Source organism: Pithys albifrons, chromosome 20 (genome assembly GCF_047495875.1).
Source record: "Pithys albifrons albifrons isolate INPA30051 chromosome 20, PitAlb_v1, whole genome shotgun sequence".
NCBI classification, from domain to species: domain Eukaryota; kingdom Metazoa; phylum Chordata; class Aves; order Passeriformes; family Thamnophilidae; genus Pithys; species Pithys albifrons.
The window spans coordinates 12,590,974-12,616,865 of record NC_092477.1 but is presented as its reverse complement, the minus strand read 5'-3'; the positions used below and the strand labels follow the sequence as shown (position 1 = coordinate 12,616,865).

Here is a 25,892-nt window from a genome sequence, read left to right as displayed (position 1 = left end):
TGCCCCGCAGCCTGTCCCTGCTCGCGCGCGGCTGAGCCGCGGCCGCTGCGTGCCGGCCCGGCAGGGACCTTGAACCTGCCACAGATTTATTTTCTCTGACATTGGCATTGCATCGGAACATCTGGCATGAGGCTGATAATTGCTGGGGATCGGGGCGGAAGCTGCTCCGGGGCTGGCGCTTCTTCCAGAGCTCTGTTTTCATTAGTTTTTCTCCTCTCTTCAGCTGCAGCGCAAGGAAAAAACAAGCAGGGCTGTGCAGTCCGTGCTCCTGCTCCTCTGTCCCAGCACCAGGGGCTCTCTGCTCCCCCCATGTGGTGTGGGTACACTGCAGAGCATGCCAGGGTTATGCTGATAAAGAGGGGATGAGCCTTTCCCTGATCCCCGAGCCCAGGACGGTGGGTCCTGCCATGCCACCCTGGCTGCCAAAGCAGAGTCATGGCACAGCTCTTGCTGTGCTGGAGTGGGGCTCGAGGCCATGGCAGCCACCCCTTCTCAGGGCTGTCACCACTGGGATGAAGCAGAGAGAGGACACTGCACGAATGTGGGACGACACCGCAGCGATGGATGGCCGGAGTGCAGGGCCGGCAGTGGCAGCAGATCCCCACTCCAGTGTGATGGGGAGTCTCTCATGCAGCCTCCTGCCCCAGCACTGCCATTCCCGTGTTTCACAGGGTGGCTGGAACCCAAGCCCTGCAGCTGCCATGGTGCCTGTGGGTAAGCCCATGCCCAGTGATGGAAGATGGGGAAACAGATGTGGCAAACACAGCCACAGCTTGGTTGCCTTAGGCCCAGGGGCTCTGCCTTTCTGTGAGTGTGGTGCTGGCACAAGCAGAGCCGTTGAGGCTGTGGGGCCACTGGGGCTGTGGTGACCCCCAGGGATCCAGGAGCGGGGCCCTGAGTGTGGAGGAGCCTCCTCGCATCCTCCCTTCCAAAGGAGACCTCCCCTGGCTGAGCAGGCTGGGCTGTGTCCCAGGGCTGGGTGGGTGAAGTGGACTCGCGTTCCTCCCAGAGGTGTCCTGCCCCATGACCTGGCCCCCTCCCTCCCGCCCTGGGCCGTAAATCAGGGTGTCTGTGGGCACCGGTGCACTCCCTGCCACCCGCCAGTGCTCCCCGCTGCCCGCAGCTCTCCCTCCCGGGGCGCCTTATCTGCTGCAGGGGTCCCACTTATCTCCGCTGTCACTTTCTAATGCTAGTTTATGGGCAGCATTTTGTAGCTTAATTATGTTTTTCAGCACGGTCACGTGGCCACAGAAGCCAATAAGGCACCAAAGTGGGTCCATCCCGGCTGAGCCTGGCCCCCATGGGGAGGAGATTGGCCGGTGTCCTGCTCGGGGCGGTGTGTGCACAGCCAGAGCCCCGACACCTTCCCGGCGGACACAGGTCCCATAAATCCGCCAGCCTGTGGTGGACCCGGCCGCGGTGCCCACACCCCACGGAGGCTCCTCGGGTGGCAGCTCCTGGCCGGTGGCCGAGCGAGGCTCTGCCGCCCGCCGGCCCCACACGCAGCAGCCGTGCAGCCGCCTCGCAGTGAGTACGAGCCTGTGGGGGGAACCGCGGTGCCCCCATCCCACCCTTCTCCCAGCCACGGCCGCCATGCCCTGGCATGGTGGTGGCCAAGGCCAGTCTGGGAACGCGCAGTAGGGCTTGGCGAGGAAGTGAGAGCCGTGCGTGGGCCTCTGCTTCCCGTCCCTTGGCCGTCAGCAGGCGTGGGGATGGCGGCTCCGCACACCGCGGGCAGCTGGGCGAGGCCTCACCATGGCCTCGGCCCTTCGGCCTCGCCGCTGCCCAGAAATGACCGATGGGCTGCTGAGGGGGAGGCCAGACAGTGGTGGTCAGGGGTTCTCGGTCACCCAGGGGTTGGGTGTTGCCCATGAGAGTGCAGGCAGCCCCCACGCCCTGGAACAGGCATGGAAGTTGTCCGGAACCCCTTGTCTCCCAACACAGGCTGAGCCCACGTCCTGTCCCCGTCCCCCGCGGGCAGGGATCACAGCCTTGGGCTCCGAGCTGCTTTTGGTCCTTGCAGTCTTTGCTCGGTTCTTCTCCCAGCCCACGGCCCCTCCAGGGTCTGTCTTCCTGGAAGGCAGGCCCTGCTCTGTGGCTGCCTGGCAGCTCCTCGGGGGGCTCATGGTGAGTGTGGGGGCCATGGCCAAGGGACTCTGCTGGTGGTGGGAGTGCTCCCTCCCTCCTGAATGGCAGCTGACCTGCACGGTGGGGTGGGCTGCTCTGCTCCTATTCTTAGCCCAGGCTCCATTCCTGATGGCTCTGGAACGATGCTCTGCCGAGCCCGTTTCCTGTTTGCTGCTCTCCTGCCAGTACCTCTTCCCACCCGCCGCACCCGCGGGTGCCAGCTGATGTGTGGGGCAAAGGGTGGGATGAGCTGGGCAGGATGAGATGTGTGGGATGAGTCCTGCAGGACAAGCCATGCGGGATTGTGTGGGATCAGCCATGTGGGGCTCCCCTTCACAGGACGCTGCCCTCAGTTGTGCCAGAGCTGCAGACCCCCCCAGCCTCAGCCCGAGGGCTGTGCCGACACAGGCTCCTGTGGGATGGGCTCAGCTCAGTGCCTGGCTCCGTGTGGGCCTCGAGGTCCCCATGGCTGAGCGCCTGAGCCGCAGCGTGTGGCCTGGGAGCACCCTGATAAACAGGACGTGCCCAGAGCCAGGGTGCTCCTGTGCCGTCTGCTGCCGTCATGGAACGTTTCGTAAAGAATCCCTAAGCACTGAATTGATACCTGCTGTTGACAGGCAGACCAGGACACTGTTAGCAGTGGGTGCTCCAGATGGGGTGGCTGTGGCAAGGTCCAAACTGTCACCTCCTTACTGGTGGCCCCAGAGGATGTGTCAGAAGCCGCTGCAGACACCGGTGCTCCCCACGCAGCTGTCCTTGGGCTGGCAGAGCCTCCTGGGGTGGGTTAACGGGAGGTTCTGACAAAGGGGGGGTCCAGGGCTGTGCACCGAGCAGGGTAAGCTCGTGCTCAGCCCCGGCTGACTGTGCTCCAGGCCCAGGACTCCTGGTTCCCAGTGGGTTGTGCCGCTCTCAGCCGGATACCCGGGGAGGCTGGGGGAGCTTGTTCCCCACGAATGGTGCAGGGGAGCAAGGAGGGTCTCATGGCCCTTCCCGCCGAGCGGTATCCCCTGCCCGTCCCTGGGGGAGTCCCTGGGGCGATCCGCGGTGCTGCCGAGGCCTTGCCGAGCTGCTCCCCGGCCCGACCGCCGCGTCCCCGGTCCCCGGGCCGGCGGGTCCCTCCGCCCCCGCCCCGTCCCCGCCGCCGTGAGCCTCCCGCTCTCCCAGAGGAGGTTCCCCAGCCCCGGGGGGCTGGCCGTGAGCCCGCACCAACATGGAGATGCTCTTCCAGGCGCTATAAAGAGCTCCGGCTCCCGCACCTGCCGCTCGGTCTGCGCTGCGCCCGCTCCTGCTCCGCACCCAGCGCCGGGGCTGGGGCCGCCGCCCGTCCCCTTCCCCGTCCCGTCCCGTCCCGTCCCGTCCCGTCCCGTCCCGTCCCGCTGACCGCGGCTCGTCCCGCAGCAGGGCCGCTGGAGGGGATGGACTATTCCTATGATGAGGACCTGGACGAACTCTGTCCGGTCTGCGGGGACAAGGTCTCCGGGTACCACTACGGGCTGCTCACCTGCGAGAGCTGCAAGGTAGGATCGACCGGGACGTGCGGGGTCGGGGCTGCGGGGCCGGGGCTGTGCAGGGCCGGGGTTGTGCAAGGCCGGGGAAACGTAGCTGGGGCTGTGCGGGGCCGGGAATGCGGGGCCGGGAATTCGGAGCCGGGAGAGCGGGGCCGGGCTGTGCGGGACCGGCGTCTTGCGGAGCCGGGGCTGTGGGGGAAGCGTTGCACGGGGGAAAGGGGGCCGGGGCTGTGTAGGGAGCGGGGAGGGGGCTCTGCAGGATCTGGGGCAGCGGCACCGCTCGCGGGGCTCCTCTCGCCCGTTTTCGTTAGCGGCGGATCCGCGCCCGGCGGCGGGAGGGGAGCGCGGCCGCGACGGGAGCCCCGATCGCGGCGAGGGCGGCGGGACCCTCCGTCGGAGGCGGGTGCAGGGGACGGGGTGCTGATGCCGGGATGCCGGTGCCGTGGTCGGTGCCCACCGCATCGCCGCCGCCCGCCGCCGCAGGGCTTCTTCAAGCGCACGGTGCAGAACAACAAGCACTACACCTGCACCGAGAGCCAGAGCTGCAAGATCGACAAGACTCAGCGCAAGCGCTGCCCCTACTGCCGCTTCCAGAAGTGCCTCACCGTGGGGATGCGCCTGGAAGGTACGGACGGCCTGGGCACGGCGGGGCGGGGGCCGGCGACGGGGCCGGGAGCTGCGCGGGGCTGCGCGGGGACCGTGCGGGGCTGTGCGGGGACCGTGCGGGGCTGTGCGGAGACTGCGCGGGGTTGGCGGGGACCGTGCGGTTCCTGGGACCGGTCGCCGGTCCCCGCCGCCTGCCCGGGTCGATCATTCCCGTCGCCACTTCGATTCCGTTTTCCCCTCCGATCTTAAGAAAAAATTCGTTTTTCCGCGTCGCCTTCTGCTTTTCCTTGTTTCGTTTTGGTTTGGTTTTTTCCCCCGGGGTTTTGGCTGCTACGGTTTCAACTTTCCAGGATTTTTTTTTTTTTTTTGCTGGCAGGAAGGTTGGGAAATAGCGAATAAATTATTGTTTTCCTTAAGCACATAATTCCAGAAGCCGAGACTTAAGAAAAACGTTAAAAATGATGGGGCTTGCCGTAAAACTGCCGCAGACCCACCACGAATTATATTTTTTCCTCTCGGTGACATTTAATATAATGGATTTTTGACCCTCAGGAGGACAATTACAGCCCCACGGCCGCCGCCTCTCTCCTGTCGGCGCAGTCGATCCCGGCATCAGAGTCGGGCCCCGATAGCCCCGAGTCGCGTGTTGTGGGTTCTGCAACGCTCAGCAGTCGGCAACGAAATATATTTGAGGGACAGGTCGTTGGCTCGGGATGGCAGAGTAAAAGCAGAGGCAGAAGGAGTCCCCCCAGGGTCAGCCGCCCCCCCACCTCATCGCCCCGAAATCGTTTGTGTTTTGCTGCGGGTGGGAGTGGACTGAGCCCCTCTCCTTGCCGGGCTGAGCCCCCTCGGCTGGCCGGGCTGACCCCCCTCCCTTGCCGGGCTGAGCCTCCTCGCCTGGCCGGGCTGACCCCCCTCCCTTGCCGGGCTGAGTCCCTCCCTTGCCGGGCTCTCTGCGCGGGGCACAGTGCGGTTTATCAGAAAGTCCTCGGTGTTCTCGCCGGGCAGCCGCTTACTTCAGTAGCGGGGTCAGAGCTTGTGAGCAGAGGCACAGCAGTAAGACACAACATCGAACTGCAAAATCAGCTCCAGCAAACTCCCGGCGTGGGCTGGCTTTCAAAACAGATCACAGTTTCACTGTCCTCCCTGGAATGGCGTTACTGGTGCCCTAAACCCCTCCGTGCATGCTCTGGCAGCTTTCATGCCCCTTAGCTGAGCCGGGCAGCCGAGGGCTCACCCAGCTGAGGGTGATACTTCCGTGGATCCGTCTCTTCTGTAGTAAAAACCAGAGAACACCCCTACTTAGCTCCAAGTATTTTTGGGCAAAGCATCTGAGGTGATGCTTTGGAGGTGAAACTCCAGCTCCACAGGACAAGAGCAAGCCCACGGTGACTGATTTTGGGGGCAGTGTTGACACAGGCACCCCTCAAAGTGCCTGAAGGGAGGCTGTGAGGGAAGCCCGGCCAGTGAGCAGCACAGCCCTGGCCGAAGGCAGCCCACAGCCCTGCTCATCCCTCGGGCACTACCCTGGGCATCCCCCATTCCCCTGCACGGGCAAAGAGAGGTGGGTGAGTGGGGGCAGAGCCTGGCCAGCAGCCTGCCCCAGCCAAGCCTCTGCATGAGGGTGAGGGCAGGCAAGGCAATGGCAATGGGAAGGGGAGACTGCAGGGTGCTGGAGACCCCTCCTGCTGCCAGGTGGGTGTGTGGCTTAGGGTTCACCTGCAGAGGTGGGGATGCTGGAGGTGAAGGCTCTTCCTGGGTGGCTCCACTCAGGCTCCCTTGCCCTGGAGGTCAGGGCACACCGTTTCCTTCCCAGCTGACAGCTGGAACACAGCAAATGGCAAGTTGTTCCTGATCCCAAGTGTGGCACAAATGGCAGGAAAAGCAGAGCAGGAGGGAATTAAAAGGCCTCTTCTCCCTTTGTGTTCTTGCTGGGAGAGGGGAGGAGGTCTAGGTGGTTGCCTGTGGAGGGTTTGTGAGACTGGACTGTGAGCATCTTGCTGTGGGAGGGGTGCACGCAGCACCACTGGGGCCCCTGTCTGTGCACCTTTGCCCAGGGCCATGAGAGTCCTTTTGGGATGCAATTCCTGGGCATTGCTGGGCCCGACCTTGAGCAGTGGTGGGAACTGAGTAGGTGTGAGATTCAGGCTTTCGGTGTTCTCTGGCTCTGAGATGTGTGGCAGGGGCTGCCAGCCATGTCTGCCCATAGGAGACCCTGGCTGGGATATGCACAGTGCTGACCTCCCTTGTACCTCTAAGTCAGGAACTGCCCCAGGGCAGCTCTCTGCTGCACAGAGGTGTGTGGAGAGGCTCTCAGGGGCCACAGCACCCCTTACTCCAGAGGCTGCTGCTGGCCACCACTCCCAGAGAGATGCTGTTTTCATGAATAAAGAATGAGGGAGGAAGCCAGGGAAGCTCTCCTGGGAGCACATTCCTGCTTGTCCTGGAAATGCTGCTGCTCCCAACCACACTCCTGCCTTTCCAGCCTGCCTGAGGAGCGCTGGGAGTGCTCTGGCTCTCTGGGGGGGCTGGCTGCATGCCCCAGTATAAGTAGGCAAAAGAGAGGCAGAGGTAACAGCTGAGACACAAAGCAAGACCCGCTGGCTGTCAGCAGGAACACAAACTCGCAAAGGGTTTTTTTGCCTTTGATGCTCAGCCTGTGAGCTGCTCTCGCTGGCTCACTCCTCTGTCCCTCTGCACTGCCGTCCAACTCCCAGCTCCCAACTCCCAACTCCCAGCTCCCAGCTCCCAGCTTCCAGTGGTCTGAGGCTCTTCCAAGGGGTATAACAGGGCAGCAGTCCCTGGGAGCACAGCAAGGCAGTGCAGAGGAACAGGCTCCTGCTGCAAAGAAGCACCTGCTCGCTTGCATGTTGACACATTCTTGGGTTTCTTTTGGTGTTCAATGGGAACATCTGCTTTGCTGTAGCTGGGAGATTGTGATGGGCTGTTGGAGTGACTCTGTCAGTGGGATGTTCAGTCAGAGCCCCTTAGCTGAGGCTGGTACCTGCAGGGCCAAGTCTCCTGCCCGAGGCCGGCACAGCCCTGCCACGGGGTGAGGTGCACCCACTGGAACCTGTTGGCCAACTGCCCTTTGTGTGCTCAGGCTTCAAGGGCTGTCCCCTCAGCCCATGAGGGATGGAAGCTGCTTTATCCCCCAGCTTGTTTTATATTTAAAGCCAAATGTCTCTTCCTTTCCTGAAATTGCCAGAGGCTCTGATGGTAACATTGGCTGGGCTGGTGCCCCACAAACCATTTTGGCCATCAAGTTGTGTGTGTGTGTCATCTTCCCCCCAGCAATTTTCTCTGTGCCATGCTGAAGCGCTGCTCTCCCTCTGTGAGGGTTCTCTGCAGCCTCTGCCCTCTCTCTGTCCCAGCTGTCCGTGCAGACCGGATGCGCGGAGGGAGGAACAAGTTTGGGCCCATGTACAAGCGGGACCGTGCCTTAAAGCAGCAGAAGAAGGCTCTGATCCGCGCCAACGGCTTCAAGCTGGAGACCGTGCCTCAGATCATGTCCCCGGTGCAGAGCGACTACAGCCTGTCCTCCACCATCCACAGCATCCACGCCATGTCCAAGACTCTGCCACCCAACCCCGCTGCCCTGACGCCCGTTGACTACGAGCGCAGCCCCTACGGGACACCCTCGCTGGGAATGACTGTGCCCGGCCACGCGCCGCTGCCCGGCTACCACTACCCCTCCTTCCCCAACCGCACCATCAAGTCTGAGTACCCCGACCACTACACAAACACACACGAGTCTGTGCCCGCCTACATGTACCCAGAGACCTACCCCAGCAGCTCTCCCCCCGACATCCCTGAGGTCATCCTGAAGCTGCTGCAGCTGGAGCCTGACGAGGCCCAGGTGAAGGCACGGATACTGGCCTGCCTGCAGCAAGAGCAGGGCAAGGGCCGGCATGAGAAGCTCAGCACCTTCGGCCTCATGTGCAAGATGGCCGACCAGACCCTCTTCTCCATCGTGGAGTGGGCACGGAGCTGCATCTTCTTCAAGGAGCTGGAGGTAGGAGCCTGGCAGCAGGGAGGGATGGGAGGGCGATGGGAGGCAGGCGGGATTGAGGCTGAGATGCTGTGAGGACAGGGCAACACCCGTGGGCACAGGCTGTCACCGCAGGTGTGTGGCACACCCCGGCTGGTTCCTGGCTCCCTGCATGGCAGGGCTGGCTGTGCCGGGCCCAGCTGCGGTGCCAGAGTGATTCCTGCTGTCCATGGGGCTAATGGTTTCAGATTCATCACAGCAGGGGCAGGTCTGGAGGCAATCGCCGCCAGAGTGACTGTGGTGTCAAGCTCAAGATATAACTGAAAAATGTAACATTGAGGAATTATAGTTGAGACAATTCTCTCCTCTGCTTTTAGGAGGAAAATCAATGTGCTCAGGTGGGTCCTATTAGCGCCAGGCAGCCAGGGCAGAGCTGTCTGGGGTAGGCACAACACCCAACCCGCTCCACAGCCGTGTGTGCTGCCACCAGCCCACACATGTCCCTGGCTGGGGGACATGGAACTGAGCCCCATCCCGCCAGGACATCCCCTTAGCAAATGTTCCTGCATATTTACTGGGGCCAGTGGTGGGGTAGCGGGGTTGGGGCAGCCTCTGCCATCCTGCATACCTTGCCAGGCTTTCAGACATTTGCCATTTGTGCCCTGCACTGACTTAGGTTCCCAAACCAATGCAAAAATGGGAAATGAAGTTTTGCAATGTGACCAAAACCCAGAGAGCCACATCCCGGGCCAGCTGAGAGACATGGGTGCCTTCTCATGCTTCCAGCACGAGGCTGTGCTATCTGACTCTGTCCAAATCACCTTCTTCCCATGGGGCTGTGGGGACTGTGCTGTGGGATAGGACCAGGCTCTTCCCTGTGCCATGATGCCACAGGCCTGAGTGTGGCCGAGCCTCATAGCTCAAAATATCCCCCAGCTGCCAGAACAGTGTCAGGAAGTGGCATTGTGGGGGTGGGTCGGGCTTGCTTCAATCATATCAGTGTCCAGCCTGGATTTTGGGAACAGGGTGGTTGTTGTTTTCCAGGAGATATTGTAAACAGTGTAAATTCAGTTCCCAGCTGTATTGCTGTGTAGCCTTGTAACTCCATTGTCAGCCTGATTGTGCCACCAAAATAGATTGTTTCTGTGTGAATCCCTGTTGGTGGGCGTTCCCCCTGTCGTGGGGCTCTGTGGGGGATGACAGTGCCAGAGACCTCACCTGGGCAGGCCCACCTGTGTCCTGCCAGCAGCAGGTCATGTCCCCTGCCATGCCCGTGGCACAGGGTTTGGTGCTTGGGGATGGGAGCTCAGCTGGGATCTGCATCCCTCGCTGACATCTCAGGGGCTTGTGCCTTTTGCCTTCACCCACATGGAGACTGTGGGTGCATTCCCAGCATCTTGCAGGGCCAGGGACCGCAGGACAGCGTGTCCCACTCTGGCTCCAGCGGGAGAACGTGGTATCGTCGTCCTTGGCTCCCTCCTCTGTGCTGACTCTGTGGCACAGCAGGGCAGGTCCGAGCCCTGGCACAGAGAGGAGGTGCCCGGGCCCCCTGGATGGTGCTGGGGCTGCCTCTGCCCCCCAGCATGGCATAGACTCCCTGGTATAGGGCAGTGGCTTCTGCTTGAGCATGGGGAGAACAGCCGGTGGGAAGCAGGAGTAGGTCAGATCTTGAATCCCCATTCCTGCTCCTGCCAGGCACATAAAAGCAAACGGCTGCTGGGGTGGTGAATGAACTCCTGCCAGCACAGAGCTGAAGGCTCTGCCCAGAGCCCACCAGCACAGAGGGACACCGCAGTCTCTGAGGTCGATGGCCATGGGTGCAGGCAGTCCCTGTTGGAGCAGGGATGCCAGCAGCCTCTCCTTTCCCTGGGAAGCTCTGTGTGAAAGTGAGAGGCCCCAGACCCAGCAGGGAAGGATTGTTGACCAAGACCAGCGCAGGAATCGAGACTGGAAGGGCACTGTGCTGGGACAGTGCTCCAGGGCATCGTGCAGGGCTGACACCACATGGGGAGGTGGTCAGGAGGAGGGTGCAGGCAGATGACCCCATGAAGCCATGCCCTGCCTGAACCCTCTCACCACCCATGTGCTTCCACAGGACTGTTTGTACATAGGTGGCTTCTCCCTGGGGCCTCACAGGGAGCCTGGAGAGGAAGGAGAACATCCTCAGGGACATGGGGACCTGCTGGCTCATGGCTGGCCAGGATGAGCCTTTGGTCCCTGCCCAGGGAGAGTGGAAGCAGGTTTGCCCTGGAGCTGACCAGTCTTGTTCCCATTGCCTTTCCCTGCCCCAGCAGTCTGGCGTGGGGCAGACTGGGTGCTTTGCCCTCTGCTGCAGGTGGGGTAGCTGGGCTGGGAGAGGCTGGGGAGGGGCCCTCTGGCTCTGTCACTGCACCCTGGGCAGGAGAGGGGGTGCTGGACTAATGGCCTCTTGACATCGGCTCGCACGCCACGTCCTCCCGCAGGCGCGGGGCAGTCAGATTGAAAACAGATTTAACTTCCCAGATATATCGTTTCATTTAAGGGCCAGTAATTCTGTCAGTCTGCCACTGACAAACGAGGGTCCCCATGCCAATCCGCCGGGAGACTGATGTCGCGGCGCTCATCTCGTGTCACCAGCAGGAGAATTACGGACTGCGCTGGCCTTCGGAGGCGAGACTAATAGCGCTGCGCGGCAGAGGGGATTTGGGGCCGCCTGTTTATGGAGGGCCGGGCGGGCGGCTGGGGCCGGGGCCGCGCGGGCGCAGGGGGAGAGGTCAGCGCTGACGCCCATAAATACGAACTTTAACTGAGTCTAGATGAGATGTGTCAGGACTGAGCGAAGATTTGCAGCATCTCTTCAGCAAGAAAAATATGGGCCAGGGGTGAAATATATTTTGTTGGGTCGTGAGTCTCAGGCAACTTTGTCCTTTCAGATGTAATTTTTTTATATATATATGGAGAGAGAGAGAGACAGAGAGATGTACACACACACACACACACACACACACACACACACACACACACACACACTCTTGCACACTCACACTGTGTCTGGTTTTGCAGTGGTTTATACACAAGTCTTGCACAGCCTGGTTTATATAGGTGTCACTGCCATACCTACATATCAATATTGTGCAGAGGGTTGCAGTGACCTTTAGATTGGGATGAGCAGCCAGGAATGTTAAACAAATTGCCACGGTTTCAGCCTGAAGGCCAGGCTGGGAGGGGTGTGCAGCGGGTCCCTGCACTGGTAGAGGGACACGACACAGCCACAGGGTGATGCTGACCCTCTCCTCGACACCTTTGTGCCAAGGGGCTGGGGCAAATCGTGTTGCCATCCACGGGGGAGCACCAGTGATGGGGGGATGCTGAGGGCAGCACCATTCCCACGGGCCGAGGGGTCCCTGCAGTCGCTGTGTCTGTCTGCTGGGCTGCTCTCCTTCGGTCCTTGTTAGAGATCTCCAAGCCATGACGAAGCCTGTTTGCAGTCAGTTGCTTCTCTGCCTTTAGCATCTGTGGGTCATCTTGACCTCATCTCCTGGCCGATGGCCAGAGTGTTTTTGGCAGATTTAAAATCTCCGTCTGGTTGTGGATGCTGCAGCAATGTTTAGCATCCCATGCACTGGGGCAAATGTGCTGCTTCCCCTGCCTGTGGCGTCCTGGCCAGCACAGCCCTGCGTGCAGTGTCACACTGCCTGTGCATCCTGTGCCATAGCAGCATGGGAACCAGCAGGGAGGTGAGATTCTGGTCCAGCTGCACTGGGTTTGATGTTTTTTTATGCTTTAAGATGCCCATCGTGGTGGTACCTGGGCAGTGGGATGGGGATATGCATTGACCATTAACACTTTGGACTTGTGTGGAGTTTTAATTGCAGGTGCTGGTGGACATTAATCCACTTTTGCACTGGTTGGTAGCCAAGGTGTTGGGTTCTGCTCACACCCAATAATTGCTGGGGCTGCAGCCTGGGGCCTTGATGTGTGTCCTGTACCTGTGTGAGGGCTGTGGGACAAATCCTGCACATGAGATCTGGGTGGTGCGAGAGTATGTGTGGGGAGGAGGCAGGTCAGGGGCACCCAAGCACTCCTCATGCCCATGGCTGGGAACTGATGTCCTGGGACATCCTGGCTGATGGGCCACTCTGCTTCCTGGTGCTGCAGAGATGCTCGAGGGCAGCAGCTGTACCCAGGGAGGGCAATGCCCTGGACCAGCCTGGCAGGGAGCAATGAGTGCAGTGGGGCTGCACTGTCCCCACATGGTCTGAGCACATTTTGGGGAGCCCCAACTCTTCCAGGGGCTTCCTCACCTCGCACCTATGAACCCACAGGGAGGGTTGCAGGGGTTTTGGAACTACACCTGCATGCAGGACCATCCCTGACTCTGCATGTCGTCCCGTACACTTCCCCACAGGGAATTCCTTTTTCTGTGGGTCACAGCCCATCAGCAGTCCTGGTGACAGGGGAGTGCCCCCTCTGCTTGGGGGGGTGGGGGCTGGCGGTTCACTGCACATTTTGTGAATGAGCTAAATGCTTGCTTCAAAAAAAAGGGATAAAAATTGCCTCTCAAAGACAGCTTGCATCAGGCCCTTGATAAAGCACTCTGTGGAAAAGCCTTGACATTAAAAGAGGAAGATCCTTTGCTTAACTTTTAACGGTGAGTGTGTGTGCTGGGACGATTGATGGCCTCTGAGTGCCCTTCCATTAGCAGCCACTGCTCTGGGCAGACCAGGCCAGCGTGGGGGCCAGCCAGGTGACCCCAGCCAGCCCCCCTGCAGCAGAGCCAGAGCAGGGCCATGAAGGCTGTCCTCTGCCACCAGCCCATAGCAGGGGGGCGCCCAGCCTGGTGTTGGGCACCTCTCTAGGGCCCCCAGCCCTGAGTGGTGCACCGAGCCCCTCCAGCCCAACCACATCCCCAGGGCCATGTGGCTGTGGTGCTGCAGCACTCTTGGAGTGGGCACAGCCACGCAGCAGCCACAGAGGGGAAATGTGCTGCTGGGGGGCTGCAGGGTGGGCACTGGACCCCCCACAGGGCTTGGGAGAAGTTGCTTACCAATTTTTAAAGGAAAAAAAGAAGTTTTCAAAATTGTTGAAGTGCTTTCTTTAGGAAAAGCTAAATTTTTCAGGACTTCTTTCAAGGCAAAACTGTCCCTCCTGGAGCTCATCTTGCTCAGGAATGAGGCACAGGAAGGAGCTTCCAAAACAACCCCCCGGCTCAGGCGGAGCGGAGGCGGCCGGGTCGTGCAGCTGGGCTGGCACAGCAGCTGCACTGGGACCCAGTGCCCTGCCAGGCCACTCACCCAGGGGCAGAGGTCACCACGGGTGCAGAAAGTCTCCATTTTGTTTTGGTGCGGAACCAGCTTTTCCCCAGCCCTTTGTTCAGCAGCTGAATGGGGGCCTGGCAGGCTGTGCTGCTGGGCCATGGGGCACAGCCCCTCGGCTGGTTTGGGCAATGGGGCAGCAAGCACAGCCTTGGCAGCCCCACTGTGCCCCCTGCCCCTCCCTGCAGGCGGGTCCGTGCCGTGGGGCAGGAGTGGGTGCTGCCCCTCTGCCTTCCCACCCCACCCGCCCCCTGGTGCTGCCGCACGAGCACCCCCTGCACTTGAGAGACAAATCCTGGGGCTCACGGGGAGCGCCGGCTCTGAGACCATAAAGCTCTTTCTCATCTGGCTTCTATTCCTTTTGCAATCTCCCAGCACCGGTTTATTGCAGCCTCTTCAGCAAAACGAGGGCATTATCCAGCCCTGTGATGCTGCATCTGTCTTCCCTCTATTAAAAGGGGAGCACAATGGCCCTGCAGAGCTCGGCTGCCGGCGCTGGATTTGCTCCACAGGGAGGTAGTGCCATAATCTCAGCCCTTTCCCCACACCAGCCCTGCAGGAGAGGGGTGTCCAGGCAGGACAGGAGTTCAGCTCTCTGCTGGGGTCTCACAAAAGCAATGCCAAGGAGATAACCCATGCTGGTTCTCGTGAGGTGGTGGAAGGTTGCTGAGCTCCCTGTGCAGGGACAGGAGTGTGCCCCATGTCCTGCCATGGCTGCAAGTGCAGGGGCCTGACAGAGCTCTTAGTTCTGCCAAATGCAGTCATTGGCTCTGGCAGCTCATCCTGCCAGTCACTGGGGCTGCCTGTGGTCCCCAGCACCCTGCAGGGCGTGTGGGGACCCTTCCAGCCTGTGTCCTGGCTCAGGCTCCTCACAGGGACAAGCCCAGGTGCTTCTTTGGGCCAGTGCCTGGCCGTACACAGCAGCACAAGTGTGACTGTGCACGTGACCGTGTGTGGGTGCGTGGGCAGGGGCCGTGCTGGCAGCTGCAGGGCACAGCGATGCCCCGGCTCCCGGGCAGGGAGCAGAGGATGGGCACTGTCTCACTTAGTTTTAAAGTATCCAGAGGGTCTGCCTGGACACACAGGCCCTTTGTGCAGCCATTGTGTGTCCCTCCTCTGGTCATTTTGTTAAAGTTTCTGTGCGATTCGAGGAGGTTGTGCCTGGTGGGGGAAAATCCATGCTGATAAGAGCCAGCAGTGCCACTGAAACACACTGAGCTGAGCTGCTTTGAAGCCAGCTCTGCACAGCCACCTGCCTGGCTCCTCTCCTCCAGCTCAGGGTCCCCCTTTCTGGCATGCAGCTCCAGCTCTCCCTGCTCACCCCAGGGGCCCCCTGTCCTGTGGGATGTGTGCCAGGCACAGGGTGGGTGCAGTGCAGTGCAGTGGGGTGGGTGTCAGCCGTGCTGCTCCTGCTCTGTTTCAGGTGGGTGACCAGATGAAGCTGCTGCAGAACTGCTGGAGTGAGCTGCTGGTGTTTGACCACGTGTACCGGCAGCTGCAGCACGGCAAGGAGCACAGTGTGCTGCTGGTCACAGGCCAGGAGGTGAGCAGTGACCCAGGGGATGGGCTGGGAAGGGCTGGGGACTGGCTGGGAGCATGGGGTGACTTTTTTCTTACTTCTGGTCCAGTGTGGCCAACCAGGCATGAGGCAGACAGGTTGTTTTGCTACACTATGGGTCTGCTTGTGCAGAAGGTCCCATCCTGCCACACAGCTCCTGGTTCTGGAGAAAAATGTTTCTTATGGGAAGATCAACACCCCCACCCATACTGTCAGTGGTGGGATGTGAGGAGGAGCCCCTTCCCTCCCTGGGAGTGGCTTTTGGAGATGGGGTGCCTACACCAGCACCTTGTGAAGGGCCTCCTGTTTTAAATGGGGTTCCTGTTTTGATCATCAGCCTTTTCTTTGACACCCCTAATTCTCAGTCAGCACTCAGGGCCAGTTCCCAGCTCTTGCCCTGTGTGGGATTCCCTGCAGCAGGTTATGGGTGGGCTGGGGCAGCCAAAGCTGATGCCAAACCCATCCTTGCAGGTGGACATGTCGACCATCACAGCCCAGGCTGGCTCCATCCTGAACACGCTGGTGCTCCGGGCACAGGAGCTCGTCCTGCACTTGCACTCGCTCCAGGTGGACCGGCACGAATTCGTCTGCCTCAAGTTCCTCATCCTCTTCAGCCTCGGTGAGCTCTGCTGCAGGGGGCACTGGGACGGGGACAGCCACTCTCAAGGGTATTTATTGTCCATGCTGGGGTGGGGAGGGGTGTGAGCACAGCTGGAGGGAGCACACACAGCCCAGGGTCCCGCTGTGTGATGAAGGGACTTTTAATCAGGAGCCAGGAGTGAGGGCTGGGACCTGCCTCTGCCCCCTCACAGGGGCCTGACCGTCCTCGGCCGCAGGGCTGGGCTCTGCTCCAGCTGCAGGGGACTCTGCCGTCCTGTTGGCCAAGCGCAGCCTGTTTTGGTCACTTGCCCATCACACCGAGCAGGGAAACAACTGCTGATACGGCCGGGCCAAACAGGGGTGTTGACAGCGGCGGGGCAGCCGTATCTGCGGGCTGTGTGTGCGTCAGAGGGTCCGTGCCCGCGCTGGGACGGGGCTGGCGGCGCCTTCACACGCTCCCACCTCACCCAGACTAAATAACACGGAGCTGCGGGCGCTGCTGGCACAGCCCGGCACGTCCCTGCGGTGGCACCGCAGCTCAGCCCTGGGTCTGCCCTGCCCCTACGCTGATCTTGCCCCACTGTGGCCCCACTGTGGCCCCACTCCCACCCCTGTCCCACCCTGGCCATGCTGCCCCCGTTGCGGGGAGCATCTCCACACACGCCCCAGCCAGGGGTGTGCCTGCATTCCCCACAGGCTTAACCACAAGGCAGGGATGCCCAGTGTAGTCCCACTGGAGGCATCTCAGCCCTGGGCAGGGTGGGCCGGCTGTGGGTGGTGCTGAGCACCACAGGGTCCCCAGGATGCCCGGCTGCCAATCACAGCTGCTGGCGCCTTTCCCTCGGAGCAGATCTTTCCTCCTGGTGCAAGGACGGTGTCAGAGACTCAGCTGGCTGCCGCACTCCCGGCTCACAGCTCTGCCACGGCGGCTGCTTCCCTTCCCACACCTCCTCGGAGGCTGCTAATTGCACTCTCCCGGGCGGGACAGGAGCCAGCATTTCTCCAGGGAAGCGAGTCCCTGCGGTGGCGAGCGCTGGGGCACGGAGGGTGAGCCCAGCCTGTGACAGACCTATCTCCATCCCCATCCTCGTCTCCATCCCAACCCATCCCTGACCCTGTCCCAGTGCCTTGGTCTGTGCTTGCACTTCTCCATCCATGGGGTCCTGTCTAGGCGTGGGATCCATGCTGTGATCCCATCCTGCACCTGTAGCATCTCCTCCCTCAGCTTTCTTTTCCTCTGGAGCTGTTTTGAAATCCACAGAAATGAGATGTGATAATTCCGTGCTCAAACAATGATAAGGTGGGGCACAAACAGTGCTCGAGGTGGGAAATGCAGGAGTCCGAGCCAGGACCTTCCTTGGCCACTGCCCCCCTGAAGGTTCAGTGCCAGGAGGGCAGGGTCTCACTGCGCTGCCTTGTGTCCCCTCTGGCCCCCCGGCATGGCACAGCCCAGCTCGGCACAGGGAACAGGAGCAGCATCGACCCCGATGGCTTCCCAGGAGCAGCAGCTTTCAGGGAAGGCGTGGATTCCACTAGCTGTGTTTTCCCATACATCATTTTGCCCGAAATGCAACTTTTTCTCTCCATATTGCAGAGCTCACTTGGAGTAATTTGCCCTTCGCAGGCTCAGCTGTAGAGGAGAGGATTGTGTATTATGTGCAGGATGTAATTGCCTTTAACAAGAGAATTTCCACATTTACCACTCTGCCACAGCACAGTCAAAGCCAAGCCCTGCTCACAAGAGCTGCCATTTGAGTTCTAAATAGATTTCTCTCCTGAGCAGGTAAAGAGATTTAATTAAAATTAGGGCTTCTCAAAATAGCAATATTTATGAGGACGGCACAGGTTAGCTTTGTTCTACAGAAGGGCTTAATAGAGCCTTAATGGATTGACCTATCATTCGATTTCATGACTTACATTCATGAAGCAGCTACTCTTGGGGAGGGGAGGAAGAGAGGCTTTTATAGCCCACATTCCCTTAAGCGTTTGCAATTTATCAGCAGCTTCTCCCAAACAAAAGGAGCTGTGAATAGGAAGAACACTTGAGGGCATAGAAATAATCCCAGGCATATCTGTATGTGTGATGGGAGGCTTTGTCACAGGACAGTCTTTGCAACTGCTGCAGTGTCTCTAAATGAAGTGAGTCAATGTTATTTGGACAACATTCTTTATTCCTTGCAGGAATGAAAAGATTATTCAAATATTCAATTAAACAGTGAATAGGGTCTTTCAGAGAACCAGGTGAGTTCATCGAGTAGAACTAGCTATTGTTGAGCCAACTCAGGGGATAGATTTGACATTTATCAATATAACTTCTTTTTTTAATGACATGCACAATAACCTTATGCAGATAAAGAGATTTCATAACAAGAACTGGGGTAGAAGGAAACAATAGGAGCAAATGTGCCGCCAGAGTGAAAAGGGAAGGGTGATCTGATAAAGTGCATTTTGGCACAACCTGTGCCCTTTGTGCCTGTGCCTGCAGTGCCAGTCCTGGCCATGGCCATGGCTGGAGGCTGGAGCTGCCCCGGGGCCTCACAGTGCCCTGGCTGTGCCTCTGCTCCCTGGGGGCTCAAAGTGCCCCTGGCTGTGCCTCTGCTGCCTGGGCTCTGACCCCTGGGAACTTTTGGCCTTGCTGGGCTGCCATAGTCCAGGTAGTGTGGGGGGCTATGGACATCCCCACCCAGGGGTCCCATCTGCTCCCTCCTGCTCAGGCACCTCCATCACCAGCACTGTGTTTTGCCCTCCCAAATGCTGCTCAAGCCTCTGGGTACAGCCACGTTTGGCTCCCAACTTTTTTGGGTTGAAAATCAGAACTCCCAGCTGCCTTGGCCAGAAAAATGCCCATATTTCCCTTTTCCAGCTGGCAGGTGGAACCTGAATGTGGCTGTGCAGCAGCAGCTGTGGGCCATGGGCAGCAGAGCTGGCAGGGCTGTGAACGAGGTAGCGCTCTGGGCACCTCGTGCTGCACAGTAAATCCATTAAATCTCCTTGCCCAGGCTGGACTTGGGGCCAGGGTTGGCATCAAGGTCTCTGTCTGGCGGGTGTGGCACCATCGCTGTGTGTAGCTGGAGGGGGTGATGGGGCAATGCCCGGCACTGTCCCCTAAAGCCACGGAGAGCCGCCTGCGGAGCCAGTTGCACAATGTGTTGGACTGATCAGAGGTCAGCACTTCAGCCACGGAGCACTCCCAGCAACCTGAGTTTTGAGGCAGCATCCTCGGAGAGCAAACCCCAGCTCAGGCCACCCCAACAATATGGAGAGCCCCCAGCCCACCAGCCGGGTTGTCCCTGTGGTCACAGGAGACCACCCCTGCCCTGGGGCTCTGCCTGTCCCAGCCTTTTGCTGCCAGCCCCTGCCTGCACCTCGGTACCACTGCCTGCTGCGCTGCTTCCCACCCTGCTGGCAGCAGAGTTGGCAGTGGGATTAGGGGAAGCTGCTGTGGCCCTGGCGAGGTGTGGAGGATTAGGGTTTCTAGGCTGGTGAGCCTGGTTGCCACATTGGAAAGACCAGGTTTATTGGGGAATTAATTCAGCCGCTTCCTTGACCTTCAGGAATTAGAGAGGGCTGCTGGCAGTGGCTCCTGCTGTGTGCACGCAACTGGCAGCACCTTCTGGCTTTGCAGCTTCCTGGGCAATGAGGGCAGGGGGATACCAGTCCTGGTGTCAGGGGGTTTGGAATCTGTCTTCAGCATCAGGGGAGACTTGGGATGCATTGCAGGGATGGGGTGTGGGACCCTTTCTGCTCTGTGTTGTCATGCATGAGGGGCATTGACCCAGACGTGTGGGTCCCTCCAACTCACCCAGGATAGCATGGCACAGATGGGGCAGACACGTGAGTTTGGCACCCTTTCATCCTCCTACTCCTCCTCCTTGCAGACGTGAAGTACCTGGAGAACCACACTCTGGCTAAGGATGCCCAGGAGAAGGCGAACGCGGCGCTGTTGGAGTACACGGTGTGCCACTACCCGCACTCCACGGACAAGTTCCGCCAGCTGCTGCTGTGGCTGGCAGAGGTCCGGGCGCTGAGCATGCAGGCCGAGGAGTACCTGTACCACAAGCACCTGAGCGGGGAGGTGCCCTGCAACAACCTCCTCATCGAGATGCTGCACGCCAAGCGGACTTGAGCGCGGCCGCCGGTGCCTCCCGGTGCAGCCCCAGTGCCACCAGCAGCACGGCAGGGGCAGGACTGGTGCCCGGGGCTGGCTGCCTTCCACCCTGCCTTCCTCAGTGATGCTATTTAACCTCTGCCATTGGAAACGTCCCAGATGGTTTACCAGACAGCAAGGATGGCTGAGGGCTGCAGGGCCGTGGGCTCGGCTGCCGCCTGCCCCACTGGCAGCACTGACCCCCAGCTCTACTGCACACCCGGTGCCCAAACCTGACACTTGCAGACCTGGCACAGCAGCACCAAGGAGGGATGAAGCCTGTCCTGGCTTTCCTCTTATTTCTGCTACTCTCCTGCTACCCTTACCAGCTGTTTCTTTGCCTCCCCAACCCTGCCTCATGTCTCAGGGCCCCTCATGCACAGGGCAGAGGAGAGGTGAGATGAACCCGCTCCAGGCTGTGCTTTTGTGGTGGTTCAGGCATCTCCAGGCACTGGGGGCATACCTGGAGGATCCACGCAGAATGCTGGGCCTGGGCTGGAGATGTTGGCCCTATGCAGCCATGCCAGGACCCCCAGGCACACATGCTGTGTCCCACTGTTGCCCTGGCAAAGTGAGGACAGGTGGGGTGGCAGCACAGAGCCCTCAGGTGAGGTTCATTTTCCCCATGCCTGTGGTGCTGGGGGCAGCACCTGTGGCAGCTGCAGTGCCCAGGACTGTCCATGGGCAGCACAGCTCTGTCCTGCCCACAGGGGAGGGTGGCAGAGCAGCCAGGCAGGAAGAAGCTGCGGGCACGTGTCTAGGAGCCTGGGGAAGCTTGGGGAGCTCTGCAGTGCCCTTCCTGCATTTACCTACGGGTAAGGAGAAATAAGGATTGTCCTGCACTTCATGTTGGGCCCCCAAACCCCCTTTTGTGGTCTGCCATGTCCCCAGGGGACAGTAAATGCTGTGCTGAAGCCACAGGCAAAGAGCTCTCTCTTCCTCCCCATCATGGGATGGGGACTCACAAACAGGACTGGGAGCACTGGGGGCTGCAGCCCCCGGAGCCAGGATGTGCCAGACTCTCACTGCTGCTTTCCCTCGGGCTCAGCTGTGCTGTCCTCTCGTCTCCTCTGCCCCCAGGCAGCCTGGCACAGCCCCTGCCCCAGCTCCTGGGGCTGCTGCAGTTCGTTCCCCAGGGCGGGTGGTCTCTGTGCCCGAGGGGCATTGCCCGCCGTGGCTCTGCAGAGCCGGTGCCTTGAGGAGCCACAGAGGCTGCACCCGGAGCAGTTTGTGAAGCTTGTTAGATGCAGAAGAGTATGTTTGTCTCTGCTTTAACATGTTTGTGCATTTTCCTCCAGAGATCTGTGGTTTGGTTTCATCTTCTTTCTGTGAACGTAAAGAACTGGAGAAAATGGTTTGGGAGGTAAAGATGTTTTATTTTCAGAAAATGAAAAGTGTCCTTAAGTGTCTCTCTCTCTGTCTCTCACATCCTTTTCTTCCTCTCATCCTTCCCCTTCCCCACTACTCCCCCTTCTTTCCCAGACAGGAGGTTACCAATGTCTTGTCAGAAGCAAACCATTGTAATAAATTTTGCAGTTCATTTAAAAAGGCAATCTTTGTCTTTTTTGACTGCCTTTCTACCCCTCCTGGTTGGTGTTTCCCAGCTCCCCATGGGCAGGGGAGCAGTGCTTGGCCCTGGGTGCCCATTCCTGGGGTGCTCCTGCCGCTGTGGGACCAGGACACTGTGGTGTGGGACGGGGCCACTGCTTCCATGTGACTCGAGGCATTGGTGACTCAAGATCTGGTTCAAAGTGCTGCTGGGAATCTCTGTACTGACTCTCAGGATGTTTTGTAAATGAGCCACAAATGGCAACATTTATGGTCAATTATCTTAGACTTGGATTTTTCATTTTTCATGCAGCTCTTGATGGTCACTGTGGCCCCTGGCCTGGCACACACCATGGCAGGGAGCAAAGCCATGGCAAAGCACAGAGCCCTGCCATAGATGTGGTGACTGTCTGTATGATTTCAGTGCCTGGGGTGCCCCCAGCCCCTGCCCCTCTGTCCCTGGCAGCTGGAGACACTGCTTGGCTGACTGCAGTGCCTGCAGCAATGGCCCACACACCAGTCCTGCTCCCTGCCCAGCACAGGGGGGCTCTCAGTGCCCAACAGGCTGGGCAGCACACGCTGTGCTGGCATCAGGGGACGTGGGGAACACAGAGAGGGCACAGGGGACTGGGCAGGGCCCTGGTTCTTGCACCGTGGCCAAACCCCCTCTGCTGTGCTCAGCTGCACTGACCCGCTGCAGGAGCCCCCTCCCTTGGACAGTGTGACAAGGAGAGAAGGCTGTCTTTAAAATCAGCATTTACTGGCATCACGAGCAACAAACCCCACCACGTTGCTGTGCTCTAAACACTACAGAGGTAATAGGAGAACAGGGAGGAAAAACAGAACCCAGCTGGCCAGGGCCCAGCCAGGAGCAGGGAGGGGGTTTTCGTCATAAACTGCAGAAGATGCTATTGATGTCAGCTGGTTTAGAAAAGGCTTGGAGCCAGCTGCTGGCTTCCCTAGTGCATGTGCTTCCTACACAGCCTGTCCCCAGCCCTGCCCTGGCACAGTGGGGTGCCAGGTCAGCAGCAGGGCTGGGAAAGGCACAGGGCATGGGCACGGCTGCCATGGGCACAGCTGGGCTTGTTCCCACCCCACTGCCCCAGGCCCCTCAGGCTAAACAAGCCCTATCGGCAGCAACAAGTGCTCGCAACCACGCACTGCCAGCGCTGCTGGTGTTGATGTGGGGCACTGCCCCAGGCCAGACTTGGCTGCCCTGGCAGAGGCTGCATAGCCACAGGGACCCCCAGCACAACGAGTACCTGCTTTGGCTGCTCCCCTGGGAGAGAAGCAGGGCCATCGCCAGCAGCTGAGGAAACCTCATGAGATCCCACAGTACCCCAGTCCTGCCTTGGCTTTGTCTGCACGTGGTGCTGTGGAGAAGTGCAGGGCAACAGCTCTGCCCAGGCTGGACAGCCCTGTGAGGAAAGCCAGCTCCAACCTGCCATCCTTCCCAACTGCTGGAAAACCCTCGGTGTTGTCTCTCATCACCCAGAAACTTCTCAAAAACCTAAAGTAAAGAGAGACATTGTCAGTTGTGTTGGCAGCAGAGGGAGGGCAGGGGTCCCACCCAGGACAGTGCAAGCCCCAGGGGGGTCTCACAGCACACTGGCAGAAAGCACAGCCCAAACCTGCTCCAGGACAGAGCAGCTGGTGGAGGTGGCCCTGATCTGGCACAGCCTGTCATTGGTACAGCTCTGCCATCCCAGGGACCCCCCTGCCCCTCTGGGGGTCTCTGAAACATGGTCCTTACAGCAGGGAGCCAAAGCAGCAGCCGTGCACAGGGCCATGGCTGTAGGAGAAAGCCCTCCTTCCCTGCTCAGCCATCAGCCTGAGCACAGCACCCACTGCTGAAAGCACAGAAGAATGAGCTTTACATGGGATTCAGAGAAAGTGCCAGCACTGCTGTGGCAGGAAACACCCATGGCACAGGGGCTGCAGCTCCTCCACGAGAGACCCACTGCCCACTGGGAAGGACTGTGGCACTACCAGTGATGCCGCCACAGGGCAGCCCGGCAGGGTCAGCAGGCAGGGGCGGGTCTGCATTTCTGCCCATGACACTCAGCTGCTTTCCTGGCTTTGAGTCCCAAAGACTCATAAATTCTTTATGTTCTGAAACCAATCCTGTTTAAGGTAATACAGTGAGAGTTGCAGAATTACTCAGTATCGATCAGGGGAAGGCTGGGCCGTGGAGACAAGATCCATGTTGCTATGTGTGGCTTAGCAACATATAAACGTATTCAAACAGAATAATGAAATTATCGTGGGGAAACAAAGCAGCCATCACTTGAGGAGATGGAGGATGTGGAAGCCTCTTGGAGCCCTTGTTTGCCAAGACAAGGAAGATGGGACTTATTGTTTGTGCAAATATGTGAACCCCCCCAGCCATCCCCTGCTCACAAAAAGGGTGTAATGAAGTCGGCAGCACTCGCTGCCCAGGGCAGCTCTGGACAGCTGGGCTGGAGCTCATTACTGCAGAACACTCTGAACTGAGCCCCTGTGGGGGGAGCCCAAATACTGGGAGGGGGAAGCCCCTGCCTTCCTCTGGCCACAGTCTCGCTGCAAAACTCCCCATTTCTCTGGTTCTGAAACTGGTCTGGGATTTATCTGGATTTTATCCGCCCTCTTCCTCACCTATCCCACCTCTGCATGGACCCCCTGGCCATCTCTTGAGCTTGGAGCCAGTGTGATGCCCACAGTTCTCACAGGAGTGTGGCTGAGGCCCTGGAGCACAGAGAAGCTGGACCCCACCCCAGATCCAGCACAACTTTCCTGGGAGATTGTGAGCACACCCATGAAATGTTCCCATCTCTTCCCACCATCCTGAGGGGCACGTGGGCTTCTCCTGGGTCTCTACCAGAGCTCCTGCTGCTGGCAGCACCATTTACATCAGAGCTGGCTGAGAATTTTCAAACAGAGATACCTGAGGCAAAATATGTCACTTTTCATTAAACTGTTTTGGAGACAACAGATAGAAGAAGGGTCGGTGCCTGTGCTGAAATGATCTGACCCCAGCAGCTCTTACCCAAGAGCCCCACAGCACTTTGCTCTGGGAACAAGCTGTGAAGGCAGAGGCCTGTGTGAGGCTGAGCTGCCTTGGAGTCCCCCAGGCCCCCCTGCAGCTGGTGCTGTGGCCTTTCATTATGTGCTGTAATGGCTGGGAGCACTCGTGGCTGCGCCTGGAGCAGCGCGGCGTGGCCGGTGCCACACGCAGCTCCACGGGCTCGAGGGCACAGAGGAGAGCTCTTCTGGTTCAAGATCTTCTCGTTCACCCCTGGCTGGAGGGCTGCCCAGCCACAGGCACCCTGCCCTGGGGCACAGGAGCAGCTGCTCGGGGGCTGGAAGGGGTGGCCATGCATGGCACTCCCTGCATGGCACTCCCTGCATGGCACTCCCTGCACCCTCAGCTGCTGCCACAGCCACAGCAACCGAGCCCAGCCTGGCATGTCCATCACCCTCTGGGCAGACCCAGGCTTTTAAAAACCCACTGAGGGCCTACCTGAGAAAACAAAACCAAACTCAGCAACCCACCTCTTTGCACAGCTGGAGTTTAATAACACATGTGGGTCATAAAATATGCAGAGGCAGGTGAGGGTGGGGCAGAGCACAAATGCATGTGCTGGGTGCAGGTCTCGCCGTCTCTGAGTCCCTGTTCCTATACCCAAAATGCTATGGCACATCTACTCCTGGGTGCCACTGCTTTGCCCCTCTCAAGTGTCCACTGTGAGGAGGAAAGCTGCACTGCTTCTAGATGGCATCATCTTGAAAATAGCCTGAGGATGCCCTGCTTAGACACTTCATGTGGAGCAAAATCAGAAACCTGCTACTGCACTGCTTCCCTTGGCAAAAGCAACACCACAATGCAGCAAAGGATGATGATTTGCCCCCAGGTGCATCCTCACTGTACTGTCTGCCTGCCAGGCCCCATCCAGAGGCTGCACTGGCACACTGGGAGTACCCAGCAGTGGTTGATAAAGCAAATCAAGGTAAATATGCTCCATGTGTCTCCTGAGGACATGGGGACTTGCCCAAAGGCAGGAGTTGCCCAACCCTCCTGAGAAGCTGAGCAGAGAGCAGAGAGCTGTGGCTGGCTGGCCTCTCCCAGCACTGCCACCGAGCAGAGCTCTGGGGCTTAGGGGGGATTTCTGGGTTTAATTTTCCCCACCTCCATGGTGACATTGGCCTTTCTACAACCTGAAACAGAAGATGCTACATGGCTGCTTTTTAAGCTCATAAATCCAGCTCTGTCTGAACACCCCACCTTTGCTGGCTTCCCTTCTTTGGGATCACAGCACTCCCAGCACCCACCAGCATTTTCTGCCTCAGATAGTGGTTCAAAATACCCCAGGGCAGCAAAGAGCTGCTGCCACCCCTGGAAGCAGCCCAGGTCCTGCCCAGTAGCGAGGGCAGGTCCCTGCTGCACCCAAAGGTGTGCTGGGGAGTGCAGGCAGAGAGCTCAGCATCAGGTACCTGCAGGTCCCCTGCCCCTTTGCTGCCTGCCCAAGAGAGGTGC

At 59.4% G+C, this 25,892-nt stretch overlaps 2 protein-coding genes across 4 annotated transcripts in view; one reads left to right on the top strand and one right to left on the bottom strand.

Moving 5' to 3' along the window:
• The first annotated feature begins 1,363 nt into the window (after positions 1–1,363).
• Positions 1,364–21,376, top strand: NR5A1 (nuclear receptor subfamily 5 group A member 1). 2 transcript variants are annotated; one of them, XM_071574531.1, is made up of 7 exons: positions 1,364–1,527; positions 3,529–3,644; positions 4,119–4,260; positions 7,616–8,256; positions 14,950–15,069; positions 15,556–15,703; positions 19,563–21,376. In XM_071574531.1, the coding sequence occupies exons 2-7, from the start codon at positions 3,543–3,545 to the stop codon at positions 19,808–19,810; spliced, it is 1,401 nt and encodes a 466-aa protein (XP_071430632.1). In that variant the 5' UTR covers positions 1,364–1,527; positions 3,529–3,542; the 3' UTR covers positions 19,811–21,376. The 2 variants fall into 2 exon arrangements, with proteins under 2 accessions (XP_071430632.1, XP_071430631.1); XM_071574530.1 differs by having other exon boundaries at positions 3,526–3,644.
• ADGRD2 (adhesion G protein-coupled receptor D2) overlaps positions 21,196–25,892 on the bottom strand; it is a 26,120-nt gene continuing 21,423 nt past the window's right edge. For both annotated transcript variants that reach the window (XM_071574528.1, XM_071574529.1), the window contains exon 26: positions 21,196–22,889. In XM_071574528.1, the coding sequence (XP_071430629.1) occupies positions 22,882–22,889 (8 nt within the window). In that variant the 3' untranslated portion in view covers positions 21,196–22,881. The remainder of the gene's footprint in view (positions 22,890–25,892) is intronic.